Genomic DNA, 17,999 nt, shown 5'->3' on the forward strand with positions numbered 1-17,999 from the left:
AGACTTAAGCGCAGTGGGCCAGTCCCTGGGGTGGGTGTGGGTGTGAGGACGCTTGTCAATACTTGGTTCCTGTTGTTGGAAAGAGGAAAAGGCCAGATGTGTCTCTGGCTCAGTTCTGTCTGTGCCTTCATGTCGTCGTTCGGTGTTTTTCTGTATATGATTTAAGCAGCTATACTATATATCAGTAGGAAGACAGCTGCTCCTGCACATGTACAGTGGCTGTCTTTTGCCGCCAAGATGCAGTAGCTTTAAATACAGTAGCAGATGAACAAACTTTTATTCTTGGCTCATTTTAAATGTAAATGAAACAAGTATTGTCCCCACCTTTGTTGAATTTTACAGTTTGAGGTGTCAACTGCTGTTAAAGTGTGAAGCCGTCGCTCTGCTCTGCATCGCCGCCGTTTGATTTGACGAAGCTGAAAGCGATGCTGACGCTGCTGTCGTCAACAGAGGTGGTTTTAATGCGGTGCCACGTGTAAAAAGGGCCGTCTTTGTGGGAGCAGGTTGTGATCGCTGACAGTCCGGGCGTTTGCACTATTTACCAGTCTTTGGTGGCAAACAGCTCGTTGTCTGTTTCTGTCATGGAGGCAAATCCTCCGCCTCTGTGCGCCCACACAGGGTTAAATGATTAGACCTCATTACAGACTGAAGCTGCGATTATAATTATCAGACAAAGTGCTGTAATAATAAAGGTGTATTTTGTCCCATCCACCCACAACAGTTGCAAAACCATAAATATTACATTACTAAATTGTTTTGCTAATTACTTTTCGGTAGAAATGTAATCGTCCAGGATAATGTTACGATGTGTTATTGTACTAAATGTGAGCAACGACCAGCAACACCATCTGAATGATTCCTTTATTTCCTCTGTAAGGTGGGCACTGGGTCGTCCATCAGGCTACGATGCATTTCAAAATAAAAGTACACAGGCTTTCATATTGTAAAGCCAAAAGGCGTCTTCTCATTTCCTAAGTAAATGAACATGTCATCCCAAACTGACCCAAACTGACCCGATTGATTCCAATTACAGAAAATCAATTCGGCCTCTAGACACAGTAGTGTGTGTTGCAGGCGAGGCTTCACATCCTGCATCACAAGTACGAGATTCTGTACCGCTATTGATTCATTTCAGATTTGTTTAAATATTACAAAAGTAAACATACTGTATATTGGGGTTGTGCATGAATTCTGTTTCTCTTTTTAATATTTAACCAAGGCTACGACTTCCCCTGACGTGGCTGCAGGCTCTAAGTGAACATTAGAGCAGAACAACTGCAGCGTGATGACAGCGAGCGTTTGTCAAACAGAACCAGAGCTATCACTTTGTTCCTTAATATCACATTGTAGTGAAAACATATTTGCTGTGCGTGAACGCCGTTTCAGATTACAGAGGAATAAGTACTGTACTGTAGGTGTCAATCAGGAGCCTGAACACGCCCACACCGTCCTGAGAACACTCTAATCAAGCACCGTGAGTGGAACCTGTGTGGGCGGAACGATGGAGCAGAGGCTGCAAGGTTCACCTGTTTTATCAACAATTATTTATTACATAAACTAGATTATTTCAATTAAATATTAGTCATGAGAAAAGTAAATGTTATTTTTTCGTCAGGCGGTGAAACGGTTTGAACAACAAACCATCGGGGCCCAAGTTTAAATATTTGGTTACATCCACCGCGTGAATACTGCATGTGTTTATTTTCATGCTAAGACAAGTCACTGCTCTGTGCTGATCTATTCCCCCATGTTTCACGTGCTGAACCGTCTCCTGTGATATATGGAATAATTATTGTGTCATCACACTGTGTGTTTGTTCGGGGCCAGTTGGTGATGAATTTTCACTGCCTCTGCGTTGTTTTCCAGCAGTGGGGATAATTCTGCAGTCGTAAAAGGGTCTCGCGTGCTAAATGAATATAGAAGAAGTCGCTGCCGTCTTCCTCCATCTGTCTCCTCGCAACCAACAAGTGTGTTGTGTCTGCTCCGCGTCGGGATGAGAGGAAGTGAGAAAACAGATCAGAGTGTTAGAATAGTGGAACGAGGAAGAGATACCTGTCTGGGAAAAAACAAGGCAAACACACAGACCTGTCACTGCACCTGTTTTTGCAAACTGCCTGTATGTTTTTTTTTTATGCGCGTGTGTGTGTGTTTGTGCAGGATATCCACCGGAGCAGGCTGTGCATGAGGCGTTAGCAACTGTGAGGGAATATCTGGATGCACATGATGACAAGGTGCGTATGTGTGTGTTTGTGTCTGCGTGATTGGCAATTTTTCCCAACCATTTCCTTCAGGCATTATTCCATTCACAGCTGTTGTTTTCGTTTTGTGCAGAGAGCCAGGAGAAGGGCGCACTGAGAGAACACACACACACACACACACACACACACACACACACACACTCCCAAGCCGTGGCTCTCGTGCTCATGGCCAAGTCTGCGTTTTTAATTGGCTCCTTGCGGGACTAAACCCGACTAACACAAAGACATGCACACACACTTTCTCTCCGGAGGAACAGCGAGCTGAGAAAAGACAAAATGATGGAATAGATGACTGGAGGGGAGGGCCGGAGGAGGAGGGGGGGCTGATGGGAGATTGGAACAAATAGGAAACTTTCCAGTCAGTGCTTTACATGCTCTAAGCCCACCTCCCGTCCTCCTTCGCTCCTCAGATCTCCTCCCACTCACGGTTTCAATCTCTCTCTCTCTGTAACCGCCGTGCACTATCACCTCCCTGAGAGGGTGTTGACGATGTTATTGTTAGCGCCGGCGTCTCTGGAGCCTCTGCAGCAATACCGCTCGGCCGATGCCGTCAGCCGCTGCGAGCGCCACAGACGAGGGAACAGCAGTCAACAAGACCTAGAATTAAGAGCGGAAAGACCAATCAATGACGCCTTGATTCAGATTCCGACCAGAAACTGCTCCACCGTGTGTGTTTCAGGAGTGTGGGAAACAGTTCATTGTAAACAAATGAGATGGAGAGACGGAGTTTATTTGCATACACATAAACTAAGAATGTTCACCAGAGGAAATCGGTTTATTTTAATTGAACTGCCTCCACTTTAGCTTTTTTCCCGGTGCGTTTTGTCGCGCTTGGCCTGGCTTGGAGTGCTGTAATGCTGGAAATGAAATTGAAAATTGCAGACACACTGAAACACAGAACGGACTGAAGACGCGGGGCCCTGAGCCAGCGTTCTGCATCAAGTTTAATAATAACAACATGAATCATTTATTTGTAAAACACCAACAAATCTGTTGCCAGAGAGAAGGCAGTGCCCTCGGTGGTCCGTCGGTTTCCCACCTGCTTGTTATGTTGTTTTAATTTTCAAAATCATATTATTTATTAATGTGAAATTCATAGCAAAACAGCATCACATGGCAAAATCACTGACCATTAAAGTGAACATCTGCAGCTCAGGACCTTTGGTGAAAGAATCTGTCCGTATCAGAGTTTTCCACAGGTAAAAACAGTAAGCTCACACTCAAATAACGAACAAACAAATGAAAAACAGTCCGTGTTTCAGAAAGGGACCATTTATGACCTCAAAGTTTCGGAGGGAGCCGGTTGCATTCATTTCATGTTATTGTTAGCTTAGCATCTCCAGGGTCTTCGCTGCAAATTAGCGCCCCGCCACCGCCACGTTCCGGAGCCCGGTTTGCGTTTCTCCTCACAAGCTCAGCTTTAATTTGAATTTGAGTTGCAAAATGGAGGCAGCTCAATGTGGAGGTCAGAGATTTCGAACCTTAGCCCCAGGGAAGTAGTTACTTACTGCATATTTCCACGTCTTTCCTTTTAGGCTCCATTCAAACGCTGGTAATTGTGCAACAAGCTGGGACTGAAAAACAGGGGCTGCGGGCGAGCGGGCGGCTGAAATGTGTGTCTGTGAAAGCTATGAGACTTAAAACTCCCACACGAGGCGCAGAGTGATAGAAGCAGTCTGGCTAAAAACTGCACTGTGTCACACACAACAGAGGAATCACAACCTTTGTAGAGACATTAGTGTGCTGCTATATAATTTAATATTGGAGTTTGAGAAATAAAAGTGGACGGAGCGTCAGTGAACCTTGGAAGCACATTTCACTGTAGCTAGAGTAACTTTAATAATCAGCCTGCATATATTATACATATGTCCAGATATACAGAAACCCATTACACGTAGACTGCAGCGCCTGGATGTGGAGGACACGCTGCACAGAGCATAAAGATTGTTTATTGTGGAAGAAATAGCTGCACTCAGTCCACCGGTGTCTTAATATTATGTGAACCCTATTATGTTTATGGCTCTCTGTGCTCTTTGGTGCTGAGAGTTGGGTTCCGTGAGTCTGTACAGACGTCTAGCGTTTGTTTCCCGCAGAGTAATGAGAGAAAGCGAGGGTCTATTGCCAAACACGCACACGGCGCCGCGTGTGCATTGATCAGCACACACTTGTAAAGTACCAGTACTTATGGACCTACAGGCCCGTCTTCTGTCCAACCTCCTCCTATAATTGTCTCGCCGTCGCACGCGTGCACACACCCTGTCCCCAACACAGAGTGGAGCGCTGTAATGAGCGCAGCGCTGTGGCAGGATCATAATAGGGAGCTAATAGGGAAGTAATGGATTGATTAGCTGCATTCTCCTGATATCGCCGCCGCACAATGTCACACACTGTTACATTGTTCCCCTCCCGCTATTGATGAACTCACAAGTTATTGCATATGCTTGTAATAAAGGTCACTCTGTGTGTGTGTGTGTGTGTGTGTGTGTGTGTGTGTGTGTGTGTGTGTGTGTGTGTGTGTGTGTGTGTGTGTGTGTGTGTGTGTGTGTGTGTCAGGTGGACAGAGTCGTCTTCTGTGTGTTCCTACCCACGGATAAGGACTTGTACCTGCAGAACCTCCCACTTTACTTCCCTGCTGGTGAGTTCTCTCTCTCTCTCTCTCTCTCTCTCTCTCTCTCTCTCTCTCTCTCTCACGCACACACTCACACTCACACACACACCAGCGATGACAGCTCAGCTCGATTTAGCCGCAACACACAAATAGAGATAGACACGGTGGTGCGATAAATATTCCGCATGTGCAAACTGCACATGCATATTCACACATACTGTTTATTGGCGTGACCTTTTTGTAATTGACAGCTTATTTCACTCATGAATTATTTTAGGTTCTTTATTTGTTCGGTTCGGTTTATCAGAAGACACATTTTGTTGATTGATTATGATTGTCTATGTGTCTGACATTTGTTCTGGTGAGTTAAGACACTGTCAAATGCGAATAGTGATAAGGCGCTACACATCGTTCATTGAAGTTATTGTCGGGAATAATTTCAGTTAGAGACGCAGCAGAACAACAGGATGGGAAGAAATATTTTTTCTACTTAGATTTATTGTGCTACTAAAATTAGAGTTCTTTTTTTCCCTTTCTCAGTTTTTTTTCAACAGTCTTTTGTCTGTTTTATGAGATGCAAGAACAAGACTACAGTAAATATAATAAGCAGGTTGTCAATCAGATCCTGTATGTAAATGAAAGTATCACAGTAAATCTGGATTATTTTTACATATGAGGGAAATAAAAGTGAAACGCTGCGAGGAAAAGACTCAGTCACTGCCGTCACTGTGTCTTTCTCCAAGAATCAAAGCAAAGCGTGCTTTTAAAAACTAATCCTTTAATAGTGTTGTGACCTTGTTGGGAGCCGTGAACCCGTCCACGTGTGGGTTTGCGCGCTCCGTCTTCCAGTGAGTGTGAGGCAGCTGACATTTCCCGTGTTCTTAGCTCAATCATCTGTGTTTTCCCTTCACTCCCGTAGCCTGAGCAGCGGCAGCAGCGTTGTTCAGGTAACCAGCACGGCGTGGGGTTTATTCCATCAACAACAACAACTGCATTAGTCTGTAGTCGACCAGTCTTAACCTACAGTGTGTGTGACATTTACATTGTGTTACCGTGGGGAACACTGACATTTCCTCCAACCAGTCCTTGTCATTTTTAGAATGAATGACCAGTTTCCGAGCCTTAGTTAACTGGAATCCAATTCCATTCACTGCTGAACATAACAGTCGCTCCTGGCCTCAACCTGACTCGTTTAAAAGCTGTTGCAGAGGAAGAAAATATTAAAAGCTCCTTCCTCCAAAGGGGAAAAGTGTCTCGTTTGAGAGGGGGGAAAGTAACAACCTTGTTTAAACCCTCCACGGTTTGTGCTTCATCCTGCGCCTCAGTCGAGCTTTTTAAAAACGGGCTGGAAGGTAAATAGCGTCCCCTCGTTTCGCGTTGATCTGAAGTTCGGCAGGAGTTTTACATCGGCTGGAGCCGTGTCATGGTGACTTTGCCCATTTGTTTTGATTACGCTGGTGATTGATCGTGTTATAATGCCAGGCAGTCTGGGCTCCTTAGCATGATCAGTCATCCACTCAATTATTCAAATTAGCCATTGGTATTACAAGTGCAGCCTTAACCTCTAACGTCTCGCCTTATATGCTGCAAATCAAAGTAGCCGCCACAGCAACCGCCTCGTGCCCTCACACCTGCTTTCTCCACATGACTCGGCCCACGGCTGCAGCTACAGGAACCACGTCAAGCCCAAGGAAGCAATCAGCAAGTTGATGAAAGGAAATGCTCCGAATGTTCATCCCCACAGCTTTTGTGTGACGGCGCGGTCCTGCGTCTTTTGTGGTGAATTCTGAATTATTCAGATGGAACTGGGTCATTCAGGCGCTCACATCCTCGCTACAAAGCGATCTCTACCGAATTAGTGCTGCTAATGCTTCTCGCGAAACTTACAAAGAAAATTACAATCACTTTTGTTGTCGGACTTTTTTTTTTTTTTTTAAACATTTCCACTTTGCAGAGTTATTTGACAAAAAACAGCGATAAATTAACAGCGGTAACAAGACGTACACACAAAACATTAGCTCCAACAAGCAAGCAAACGCCCACAATCCGCTGACTACAAAATGTGGCGGCTTGAACAACAGGAACAGGGAGTGTTGTGTTCAATTTAAAACTAAATGAGAAATTTCATGGTCCCAGTGGCACTAAAGTCAAAGCAAACGAGAAATGCCTCTGGGGCTCGGGTAGCGCTCAGTATATCATTAATATGCGCGCTGGATAACAGTTGAGGGCGATATATAAAGGGAATGCATGACGTTTAATTTCTTACCTGTGTCTGAAAAGAGTTTTGCATAAAATATGAACACACTCAAACACAAAGGACAAGATAAAAACGTGCCATTAACGGAGGACCGAAGGCGTGCACGTCCTGACAGACAGGGAGTTAGAGAAGGGAAGGGGAGAAATGAGCAGCAGCCTATTAAAAATAAGAGAAAAATCCAATCAACTTTGCGGCCGTATCTCTCACATGAGCTTTAAACTGCGACACTGGGTTAAGAGTCTTATTTTTTCTTTATCTCGCTGCAGACAGTAGTGGCTGATACTAGGAAGGATTTCTCTGTCATTTTAATGTGGGCCTTAGGGAAGATCAATTGCTAAAAATAATGGGATCTCAAACTGTGATGCCCTTGTACTGTTTCTTTATCCAGCAACCCAAATACACTATAGTAGGTTTACTGTGGAGTATTCTGTGAATTTAATTTAGACTAAGCTGAAGTATTCATCTCACATTACACTAATGCAGGATAATGTGCAGTTTCATGGAAGAAAGTGACATATTATGATAATGATGTGTTTTATTTTACTTCAGAGCCTTTATCAGTATCTCCTGTGTGCACTAAAACACGCGGCGGTTCAGTTTGGTTCAGTCCCACATACACAACTGTACCGTGAACCGTCTTCCTGCTGGAAGCTCAATATGTGTATTCATCTTCTGACCAAAATAGTCCTCAGTGCTGTAAGTGCACTGTTTAGTCCTGTTTGACTAATGCGTGCTGCAAACTGCAGAGCCCGGCTGTTTTAGGAAATTATTCAACCTCGCTTAAAAGATAAAATTGTATATATATACTGTATATGTGCAACCTGTTTTTAAAGATTAATGTGTTCTGTAGGAGCTGGTGTGTTCAGGGCCGAGCGCTCGGCGCTAATACTAATGAGTGTCTGCTCCTCGTGCTACAAAGTAGACGACAGTGAGAGCGGACGCGTGGACGTCCCGGCAGCAGCTGGAGCCTGTTTGGCCCCAAACAAAGGTCAAGTGTCTGGTTGGAGAAAATGTCCGTCATCGATCAGTGTGCAAGTGGTTCCACCAAACAAATCTAGAGGACAATTAACCCCAGCTCATAACATTCAACAGTCTGGTTGACTCTTCAGCCTTCAATAGAAAACAAGAGGAAGAAGGTGTTAAACGTTTAAAATGTTCCGTGTGCACTGAGGAGTCTGAATAAAAGCTGCTAAAAGGAAAGTTGGTATTAGATTGTCTGTTTTCGTATCTCCAGAAACGGGCTCCACATGAACCTGATTGCTTCGCTGTCGGTGTGTAAATAGGCAACTGATGCTAACGTGTCACATTGTATCAGTGTTACTCACAGGTTGTACTTTTGCACCGAGCTGCCAAAACAAATATCAATCAGATGGTTCCTCACAGGTGCTTGTAGTAATATATTAACTTTAATTCCTCATTTTCTCTTTGCAAAGTTGTTGTAAATGATGAATAATAAGAGTCCGTCCGGCTTTAAAGCACCAGGCTCTGCTTCGCTGCGATGCATCCCAGCATTTCAGCATGCAATCAGCACTTCCACGCCTTCACAGTGGGTCAGCTGATTAGGGAGGCGATCCTCCTGAAATGCTGAAATGCAGGTGTGTCTCTTTAAAACTGGCCGCGGCTGTCTTTCCCCCTCTAATTGATGTGCAGCAGGTTCTGCAGCAGCGGTGAGCGAGCGGCGGCGGCGGCGCTTGGCTGCTTCATGGAGCGGAACTGTCGGCGTGTGACAGCGCTGCTGCAGGCGGGCCTCCAAGTCTCCACCATAAACCTTATGTGTCTCCAACACCTGGCACGGCCCGCGCTGGCTGCCTGAGCGTGTGTGTGTGTGTGTGTGTGTGTGTGTGTGTGTGTGTGTTTGCATGTTGAGTGTGTCTTTAGCCATGTTGGACAGACAGCAACTAATCCTCGCTAACAGATCCCTCTGAAGCAGCCACACTCTCTGCAGCCCAAAACGCGATTAACCACTGCGCGACCGGGCTCAAGCGTTCTCTCCCCGTGTTTTACAAATGTTCTCCCTCTCCCAGCTCCCACCGAGGCTGCTCTCAAGAGCAAACTCTGAGCGAGTGGATCCACACGGCTGCACCCGCATCCAGACCCTCCTCCCCGTCCGCTCAGATCAAGGCCACTCTCAACAAGACGATAACTCCTAAATGGATGATTGCTTTTTTTTGACGCGCAGCCCGGCTGTGGTGCAGCTGTTGATTAGTGTCTCTGTTTCTCCCATTAATGAGGTGCAGAGCAGCGCGGTGACACAGTGTGTGCAGGTTTGACCTTTACCGCCTGTGATCGTGATTAGTCCTACTGCATCGTCCGCTATTTGAATATTGGTTTTCCACTGTTTGTGAGACGATAGCGTCTTCTTTAGGCAAATCATTCGAGTTGTGCATGATTTGATGATTTCTCCAGATATGATTTTTGTTTTCTCACCTAAAGACTGCTGCACGTCTGAGCTGAAGTTGATTAATGAAATATACACGTTAAACCTCGACTTCACCACGTTGCAAGAAATATTTTACCACCTATGAAAACGTTGTGTTTATGAACCAAACATCTGTTTCTAAAACATTACATTAGACTCCAGTACAAAACAAAAGGCTTGATGCTACATGTTGACATGATGCACTGTGATATTTCAATATGCATAGTGTGAAATAAAAACTGCAACATATGAATGTTTGTGCCTTGATCTGTTACTGCAGGTTTTTACCAGCCCTCCATACACTTCACTGTCGTCGTTCTGTCTTTCTGCTGCTCTGATCCCGTCTACGCTCCATATGTGCCTCTATGCGCCTCTCCCCACGGTGCATCTGTATGAGTTTTTAATTGTTTGTTGCAGGATGTAGCCGTCACGTGCCGGCGGGACGCGGGCGGTGATTTGTGTGGAGCGCGATGAGCATTTAGCGATGCGCCGTCCCGCCCCGCGACTTTCATCAGCCAACAGCCGTCTTTATTGATTCCAAACAATCTGTCACGGTGGCGGAGATGATGCACAGGGAGGAGGGCGGTGCAGATGGGCGAGAGGAAGGAGAGGGGTTGCAGAGGGAGAATGAACTACAAAGAATATCAACAGGAAAGTGGGAGAAAGCACCCTTTTCTTTAAAAGCCTCATCTGTCACTAAGGGGATTGTCTTTTCCTCTCTAAAACTCTTTGATTCCCTCCCTGTCTGGGCCCTCGCTTTTTTTTTCTCCTTCCTCCTCCTCTTCTCATCTCGTTCTCGCTGTTTTACTCAACAGGATGATGGAAAAAAATAAACAGATGGAGGAGGGAGGGCTAGAGAGACCGAGAGAGGAAGGATGTAGGAGTTCAAACTGAGAGAGGGGGAGGAAAAATGGTGGGGATGAGAGGATGCGAAGCCGGCAGGAGGATAGAGGGATGGAAAGAAACGGGGATGGAGAGCCTGATGAACTCATCTAAAGGCGCTCTGGGTTTTTAATAAGCAGCAGACTGTGAAGCTACTCTCCAACCAGTCACTCTGAATAATGAGAGAGAGGGAGAAAGAGAGAGACAGCGGATGAGAGGATGAAAAGACAACGAGACTCATTATCCTCCGACCAATTTTCATCACTGTCCTGTCAGTAATCTCTCCCTCTTTTCCCCCCGTTTTCTCCCTTCCTCTCGGACGCCGACAGTCCACAGCTCTGTTTGAAATGACAGATGAAGACCAATTACGCTAACTGTTTCGTTACCTTGAAGGCTGATTCCCTGCCATCTTCCAGAACATACACTGATAATCCTGTTGGCCCTGGAAATTACTTGCTGCTCATAGCCTGCCAACACACCCATGTGTGTGTGTGGGGGGGGGGGGGGGGGGGTTTAATACCTGAAATTGTTGAACGCTGTGTGTCCCCTGATTGATCTGATGACAGTGACTGATGGCGGTGAACTATCAGGTGTGGGATCAGGCAGTATTTCAGGCTGACGGCTGCTGCTGCTGACGCGTGTCCATGTGTTAAGGGCACTTAAACAGATTTCTGACCGTATGTTTGAGTTGAGTTTCCTACACTTGTAATTGCTCCTCTATTTCAATTTATTTCTGAGTCACTCATATACATTTATTTTTGCTTTTGCACTACACACAATGATTTTCATATACAACAGTATCTGTTTTAGAGTCGGTTTCTCCATCATTCCTTGTAGCTGTTTATTTTCTGCAGGTCTGGGTTTTGGAGTCAGATGCAGCATCATGGTTCATATGTTGGTTTTATACTAAACACACATATCTGACAGACATATTTACTGGCTTCCTACAGCTTCATAACCCAAGTACAGTATTTGTCCTGGCAGAGGGTGGAGAATGTCACTCTATAAAACTTGAAAAAGCCACAAAGGCCAATAATTTCTCCTCTTTTCCTCCTGTTTGAGTGCACAGGTTAATTATTTGTGCTGATTAGACCTTGGCTGTGGCTGAAGTCACTCTTAGTGTTGCAGCTGTGAAAGTTTCACTCCCAATGTTTCCACTAAATTTCCCACAAATGACCAAAACTGTTTGCTTTGCTGATAAGAATCTCGCCTTGCTTCACGTGTTTCCTGCAAAACGTAGGTGCAAAAATGACAGCGGCGCAACTAAAAATGTGAATATTCAGTGTGAAAATGGAATTTGAACTAATTTCCCCTCTCGCTGTAGCGTCGGTTCTATAATGACTCTAATTGAGTGAGTGATTTCCGACGCCGCTCTGCTCTCAGGCCCGCGTGGAGGGGCTGTATGTGCCGTGCTTGACTGACGTCTCTCTGAGTCTCCTATTAGCTTTGTTGCACCACTTTGAGCAGGGCCAAATAAACCTGTAAATCCTGGTTAGAGTCAGGCCCGCTCACCTAATTGCCGGCCTGTATTAGGAGACCCTGAAAACACTAGCGTCCTGAAAAGCCCGGACAAATCTGGATTTAAAACCACAACCCAACTGTTTACTCTCATTATACTGATGCTGTTCAGTGGAGCCAGACACCAACAACATGATGAGCGACGAGCTGAGCGCTTAGCGACTTCATAACGTGGAAGGACTATCTGGTCTCGTCACTAAGTGGACAAACACTAATGTCACTACTTTATGTGGTGTCAGATGTGGCTCCACGATGTCTGATCTGAGTTCACTGAGACGTTAGAGGAATAAATAGGCCACGGTCGTACATTATTTGCAATTATGTGATGTCGGTTTTGGTTACTGTACAGTAGATTACGGACGGTAACAATGATGATGGGTGGAATCATGATGTTTTCATTGGATATTATGCAAATGCAGGTATGAATTCATGCCTGGAGCAACCATGACCTAGAACCAGCGTATGTGGATTAAAGCCTGTCAACAGGTGTTCTGCAGTCCGTCCGCGCCCCTTCACGAGGAAACTCGAGGCAGGCGTCTCCCTCCTTGACTCCAGGCTCTTGAAGCCTGCGGTGGAGGGTCATCCTGAAGCAAACAGGAGCGATGAGGTGGAAGTCGTCCCAAATTTGAGGCGGGAAATCTGAGAGCGGAGCCGAGCGCTGTATGAAGGGGAGGCTAAAAATAAACGGTGGCTCAGGGCACCGTAAATCACACTTAATCGGAATCATAAACACTGCTACAAAGGTGGCTGGAATTAGACTAAATGCCAATTAGCAGTGACAAGTACCACAGTGGGACGACGGGGATCTCATCGCGTCAGACGAGCAGCGGCGGTTCACGCGTGTATTTATAAAACCCCCATGTGACTGCGAACAGTATGTGTGATGTAGAATCGAGAGGCAATAAGTATGATTCTGGAAAAATGCACCACAAAGTCAGTCAAGTTTTGACTTTCAGCCTTAATTGAAGAGTTTTTTTAAACCATACGGAACAAACCGTGTGGCCACGAATTACTGAACTGATGCCAAACGACCTCCAAGAGACTAGAACGACCAATAAGTTAATACAAGCAGGTGCGTCTACACTCTCCCACCATAAGTTAGATTAAAAACATGCTGAAAGCCGTTAACGCGCCGCCTTCCTTCATTATGCTGATGTCAAACAAATTAGAGGAAAGTTAATTTGGTCCTGGTGCTGCTGTAGTCAGACCTCTTGGAAGCAATTCACGCAGCCCTGCTGAGCTTTGGATCTTGTTTGCGCGCGAGCGCAGGTACGGGCATCGGTAAACAAAGGTCCGCGTGCCCTTGTGTGAGCAATCGGCCGCTGTTAGGGAAATGTTCCGAGGTGTTTTTCTTCCGAGGAGATTGTCGGAAGCCGGTGCGGAAGGAAAACAGCCCTCGGAGAGAATGAGCATCCAGGAGAGAGGTGAGACGGCTGATGTGTATGGATGAGGCCATGATGGAGAGAGCGAGAGAAGGGGGAGGAGGGCGTTGTTTATGGGTGGGGGGTAGCGAGGCCAGTAAACTGCTTGTGAAATGAAAATGGCTCTTTAGCAGAATCCAGGACACTTGGGCGCTGCACCGGATCAATGTCTCTGATTTACTGTCTGAAAGCCTGTCAGGGAGAAAGAGAGGCAAAGGGGGGGACAGAGAGAAGCCAGAGCTTAAAGGTAGAAGAGTCACTTTAATGGAAGGAGAGCGAGGAGAGACGGGGAGAGGTGGGCGCGCGGAGGGAAATTGTCTGTCAGAGTGACGGTGCGAGGAGGCCGAATCAGAAGGATTGCTCCTCAAGTCCTCGTGGCGACGATACAAAATCAATCTGTCACGGCAATGGGGAAGGGCAATCTTGTTTTGTGCGGGGAATTGGTGCAGCCATTTGGGGTAAAATCGATAGGGGACACATGGCGCTCCTTAAATCCTTACTATCCCACAGAGGCCAGCGCTATTGACAGACGGGGGAGTGTACGTCGGCAGTACACAAATCCTTACTGTAGCCTCACCTGTCGGCCAAGGATCCATATTCTGTTGGTGGTCAACGCGTCGGTGGAGCCGGATGACGGAAATTCATGTAAATGATGAAAAGACGACTCCACTATTGATTTCATTCCGCCTCAATGCTACAGTATCGTCTGAGTTTCATCCGTTTCGCCCCGTTTGCGGCAGACAGCGTTTCATCAGATCGAGTAATCGGCAGAAGATCCTCTTGATTACTTAGCGATCAGGCGATTACAAATTGGCGCTGTATTTGATCTGAATGCTAATATGAGTCTCCACAGCGGTAGCGGCGGGTTAGAGGACCGCGAGGCTCCGCTTGTTGAGCTGCACCGAATGTCAGCGCCTCAAAAAACGGTTGGGATGTTTGACTATGAGCCAAACGTCTCCACCTACAGACTCAGAAGCAGGAAAAGCGGTTCATTTAGTTTTCCTGACATATTTTTGGCTGGTTCCTCTTTGTAGATTCATAAGTTCATTAACTGCTCATGCATGAATTCTGTTTGTGACTATGTAAAATATGGATGGTTATGTTTCAACTGTATCAGCCGGCAGCGTGTTTCTGAGGGTGTCTCCATGTCTGGATCGATCCCCTTCACACACACACACACACACACACACACACACACACACACACACACACACACACACACACACACACACACACACACACAGGTGGAGCTCTGGGACGTGGGACAACAGGCCGGACGTCTCGACAGGAGCGTTTCCCCTCACCCTCGAGACGCTGGGCGTCTGAGTGGTGGGGGTGATTTTACTTTTATTTTTGAGTGTTTAATGTATTAAAAGGGGCCGGGCAATGAATTATAATCTTTAATGCAGAAACCGATCGATACCACCCAGAGAATAAATCAGCTTTTACTGAGAGCGTCAAAGCCCCTTAATACACTAGGGGAGAGAAAGCGAGTGCAGGGGAGAGCGGAGCGGGAGGCGGAGGAGTGTTGGTAGAGGAGGAAGGAGCAGGCAAACACAGGAGAGGATGATGAAATAGAGGGAGGAGGCAGCGTGGGGTGGGGAGATAGATGAGGCAGAGGAAGGGAAGTTATAGATGAACACGCTCACCTTTGGGCTAACCTCATTGAGTAAAAGCCTGGTAAAAGCAGCGGGATTTTGACACTTTTGTGAGGAGGCGAGGTTGCCAGGTCGGCCGGTGTTCACGCACACACCCACACGCCACTTGTTATTTCTCCACCTTGTTGTATTGTGTTCCATCCCAACGATCCCCCTCCCCAGCTCCTGTAGCCGGGGGCAAAATGTAATTAATTGAATTACAGCACCAGCGCTTGATCAAGGATCACCTCCTCGCCCAAACCCCCCCCCCCGCCACGACGTCTGCCCAACCGGGGCCCGAGCACCAAACAGCAGTGTGTGTGTGTGTGTGGATTCCAAATCACAAAAAGGTCGATTTGGATTCAGTTGACGGCTGCGCGGATTCATCTGAGGAGCAAACATCAGGACGAAACACAACTCTAATGCGTCTGTGAGTGTTTAGGATGCTCGGCCCGTTCGGTTAGTGGACTAAGTGGTTTAAGTGAGGTTTTTGGTCGCTGGAGGCTCTTTAGTGAGACAGTCATTAAAGTTTGATGGCGCACGCAAGGAAGGGAGGTAAATGGGCAGAGAAGGGGCGATGAGGAGCAACATACACAGGCCACAGAAAGCGAGTCTTTGCAAACGGCAGTGAGACGCAGGGCAACGCCGCGGAGACGAGCCACAGGAAGAGGTGGAGTTTGATAGCGTCACACCCCGCGGGCGCTCAATAATTAAGCAGCCGCACGCGCTCGTTAGGTCCGGCCCAGACAGGCATCCATCATTCATCGCTTCAGGAACCCGGGGAGGGGAGGCCATTTAATAACTCATCCGACGCCAGGACTTTTCTCCCATTATGTGATTTGCATGGTTTCGCGTTGTCACTCGCAGGTGCAAACATTTCTCCGAGTAGTGACGCTGAATAAACAGGGGTCGTGTCGCGCAGATGAAATTACCCATTGGAGGGCCCTTCTTGAGAATTACCTGGGCTTCACAAAAGGGGGAGAGGAACCCGTGAATCTAAAGCCTGGCCCTGCACTCCTCTGCCTGTGCGCCTGATGCGTGTGATTGTTGCATCGGACTCATAATGAGCCTCTGAGTGACTGGCAGAACCAATATCTTGCTATCGCTTTGCCCTGCGCTCGCTCAGGCGGCTCGGCGCGCAGCCCCCCGTCACGCATCTCAATTCCGCAAACACAGTGTTCGGGGCTGAGAGAAAGGAGCCTGCTTTTTGATTAATGTCGCCATGACAACTACATAATTCATGAATTGTATTAGCAACCCATTTGTCATTTGCAAATCATAATTCAGGGTGTGTGTTTGGGGAGAGCTGGCCGGAGAGAAAGAGCCGCAGCCTATTATCCTTAGTGTTGTCTGCTGCACACATGCACACACGCACGCACGCACACGCACACACACACACACACACACTCACACTGATAAACAAACCCCACTGGAAATGCTGATGTGTTCCTATCATGATCTGGGAGGCAGAGGCTCTGGGAGCTGCCTGGCTCGTCTGAGGGTCCTTGTAGTTTCATGATGAACTCTCAGGTCTGCTCATTTGGAGCCTTCATGCCCCTCCTCCCCCGCCTTCCATCCGCCCGTCCGTCCGCCCGTCCGTCCGTCCGTCTGCAGGGCTGATGCTACACTGACACCGTTTGGTGCAACAGGGCAAATCCGTGGCTGGATTTACACAAACACTAAAACCAAACAGGCTTTTCCACCGGGTGTCAGGCAGATGGTGAAGTCTGTCCATGTTTATCCAGGAGTTGAAAGGTTTATCATCAGAGTGGTGCATTTATGATAATTCCCCCATAAATCCAACTGAGACGTGTCTCTGTCGCCGTAGACTGTTAATTTGATTAATCTTACAGAGCTCGATGCTCATTTCTGTTGAATCACATCATGTGCATTTGAATTATCTTGGCTCAAAGCGAATATTCCTCATTTTATGAGTTCCTGGTATCTCCAGCTTCTCATTTTACCTTCAGCATATGCAGCACAAAATATACGATCGGCTCTTAAAAGTGATACTTTTTTGGACTTTGAATGAGCCAACTTAAGAAGAGGTGATCAGAGGTAACAGCGGGATCACTGAACATTTTTACTTAATCCTGTGAAGGTTTGTGAAAGACAAGATGAAGCACTTCCAGCACTAAACTTTAATGCTGAAGTGAAATTAGCATACGCCGGCTCGTGCTTCTACCAGCTCTGCTCCACTCGGGTATTTCTCCTGCTGCAGACGCTATATGTTGCAAATATGATGTGAATCTGCTTGAATATTTTTTGATGTCTCCTGTAATTTAGTGGTTTCAAACACACGACAGAGCAGCGGCACCTGTCTCCGCTGAAGGCTGTGCAGCGTATGTGCAGCTCTGAAACTGACAAAATGTAGTTAAGGTTTAAGCCAAAAATATAGCTGGAAACATAAATAAATAATAATCCTATTAATAATTCACACTGAGTGTAAAAGGAATATAAAGCTTCATACTTTTCTTTCCTTCTTGATGAAGACAAGACAGTCAGTGGAAAATAAAAGCAGAAGCCTGGTTTGTGAAGCTACAGCTGCTGTTGCAAAGCTACTGATTTTAATTTTAGCTTCAACAACATCTACAGTGTTTTAGTACATTTAACCTTAACGTGGTAGAAGAATGAAATGATGGGGTCAGATTGAAACTTGACCCCTGATGCAGAGGGAGCTGCATGATTAGGAAACTAACAACCTTTCTATGTGGTCACATTTTTATTTTATTTTATACTTGAGGATGTTGATTTTGGAAACGTTCAGATTTTAGCACGAAATCTGACGGAATGATTTGACTTCTAATTCTCTTAAGGTTAATTGGAGATGACTCTATGTAGGAAACAGGAAATGAACAGTGGTGTCCAGTGTCAGGTCCGGCGTCCTGGCCCTCTTACCTTCACTCGGAGTCTTTAACCAACACAATTTCTTTCCTTTGCTCCAGGTGAAGCCGAGTCGCAGGCTAATTACTGTGTCTGAGGGGAGCTTTATCACTTTG

General features: G+C 46.4%; 1 protein-coding gene across 10 annotated transcripts in view; it reads left to right on the forward strand.

Annotated features, from left to right (window-relative positions):
* The window catches only part of macrod1 (mono-ADP ribosylhydrolase 1), a 95,862-nt gene extending 77,867 nt beyond the window's left edge, over nt 1–17,995 (forward strand). For 5 of the 10 annotated variants that reach the window (XM_029165224.3, XM_055512264.1, XM_029165225.3 and 2 more), the window contains 3 exons: nt 2,158–2,231; nt 4,812–4,893; nt 7,974–8,323. In XM_029165224.3, the coding sequence (XP_029021057.1) occupies nt 2,158–2,231; nt 4,812–4,893; nt 7,974–8,224 (407 nt within the window). In that variant the 3' untranslated portion in view covers nt 8,225–8,323. The other 5 variants (XM_029165227.3, XM_029165230.3, XM_029165229.3 and 2 more) reach the window with 4 other exon arrangements.
* The last annotated feature ends 4 nt before the right edge of the window (nt 17,996–17,999 follow it).

The sequence above is a fragment of the Betta splendens genome, chromosome 10 (genome assembly GCF_900634795.4).
Source record: "Betta splendens chromosome 10, fBetSpl5.4, whole genome shotgun sequence".
In the NCBI taxonomy this organism is placed as follows: domain Eukaryota; kingdom Metazoa; phylum Chordata; class Actinopteri; order Anabantiformes; family Osphronemidae; genus Betta; species Betta splendens.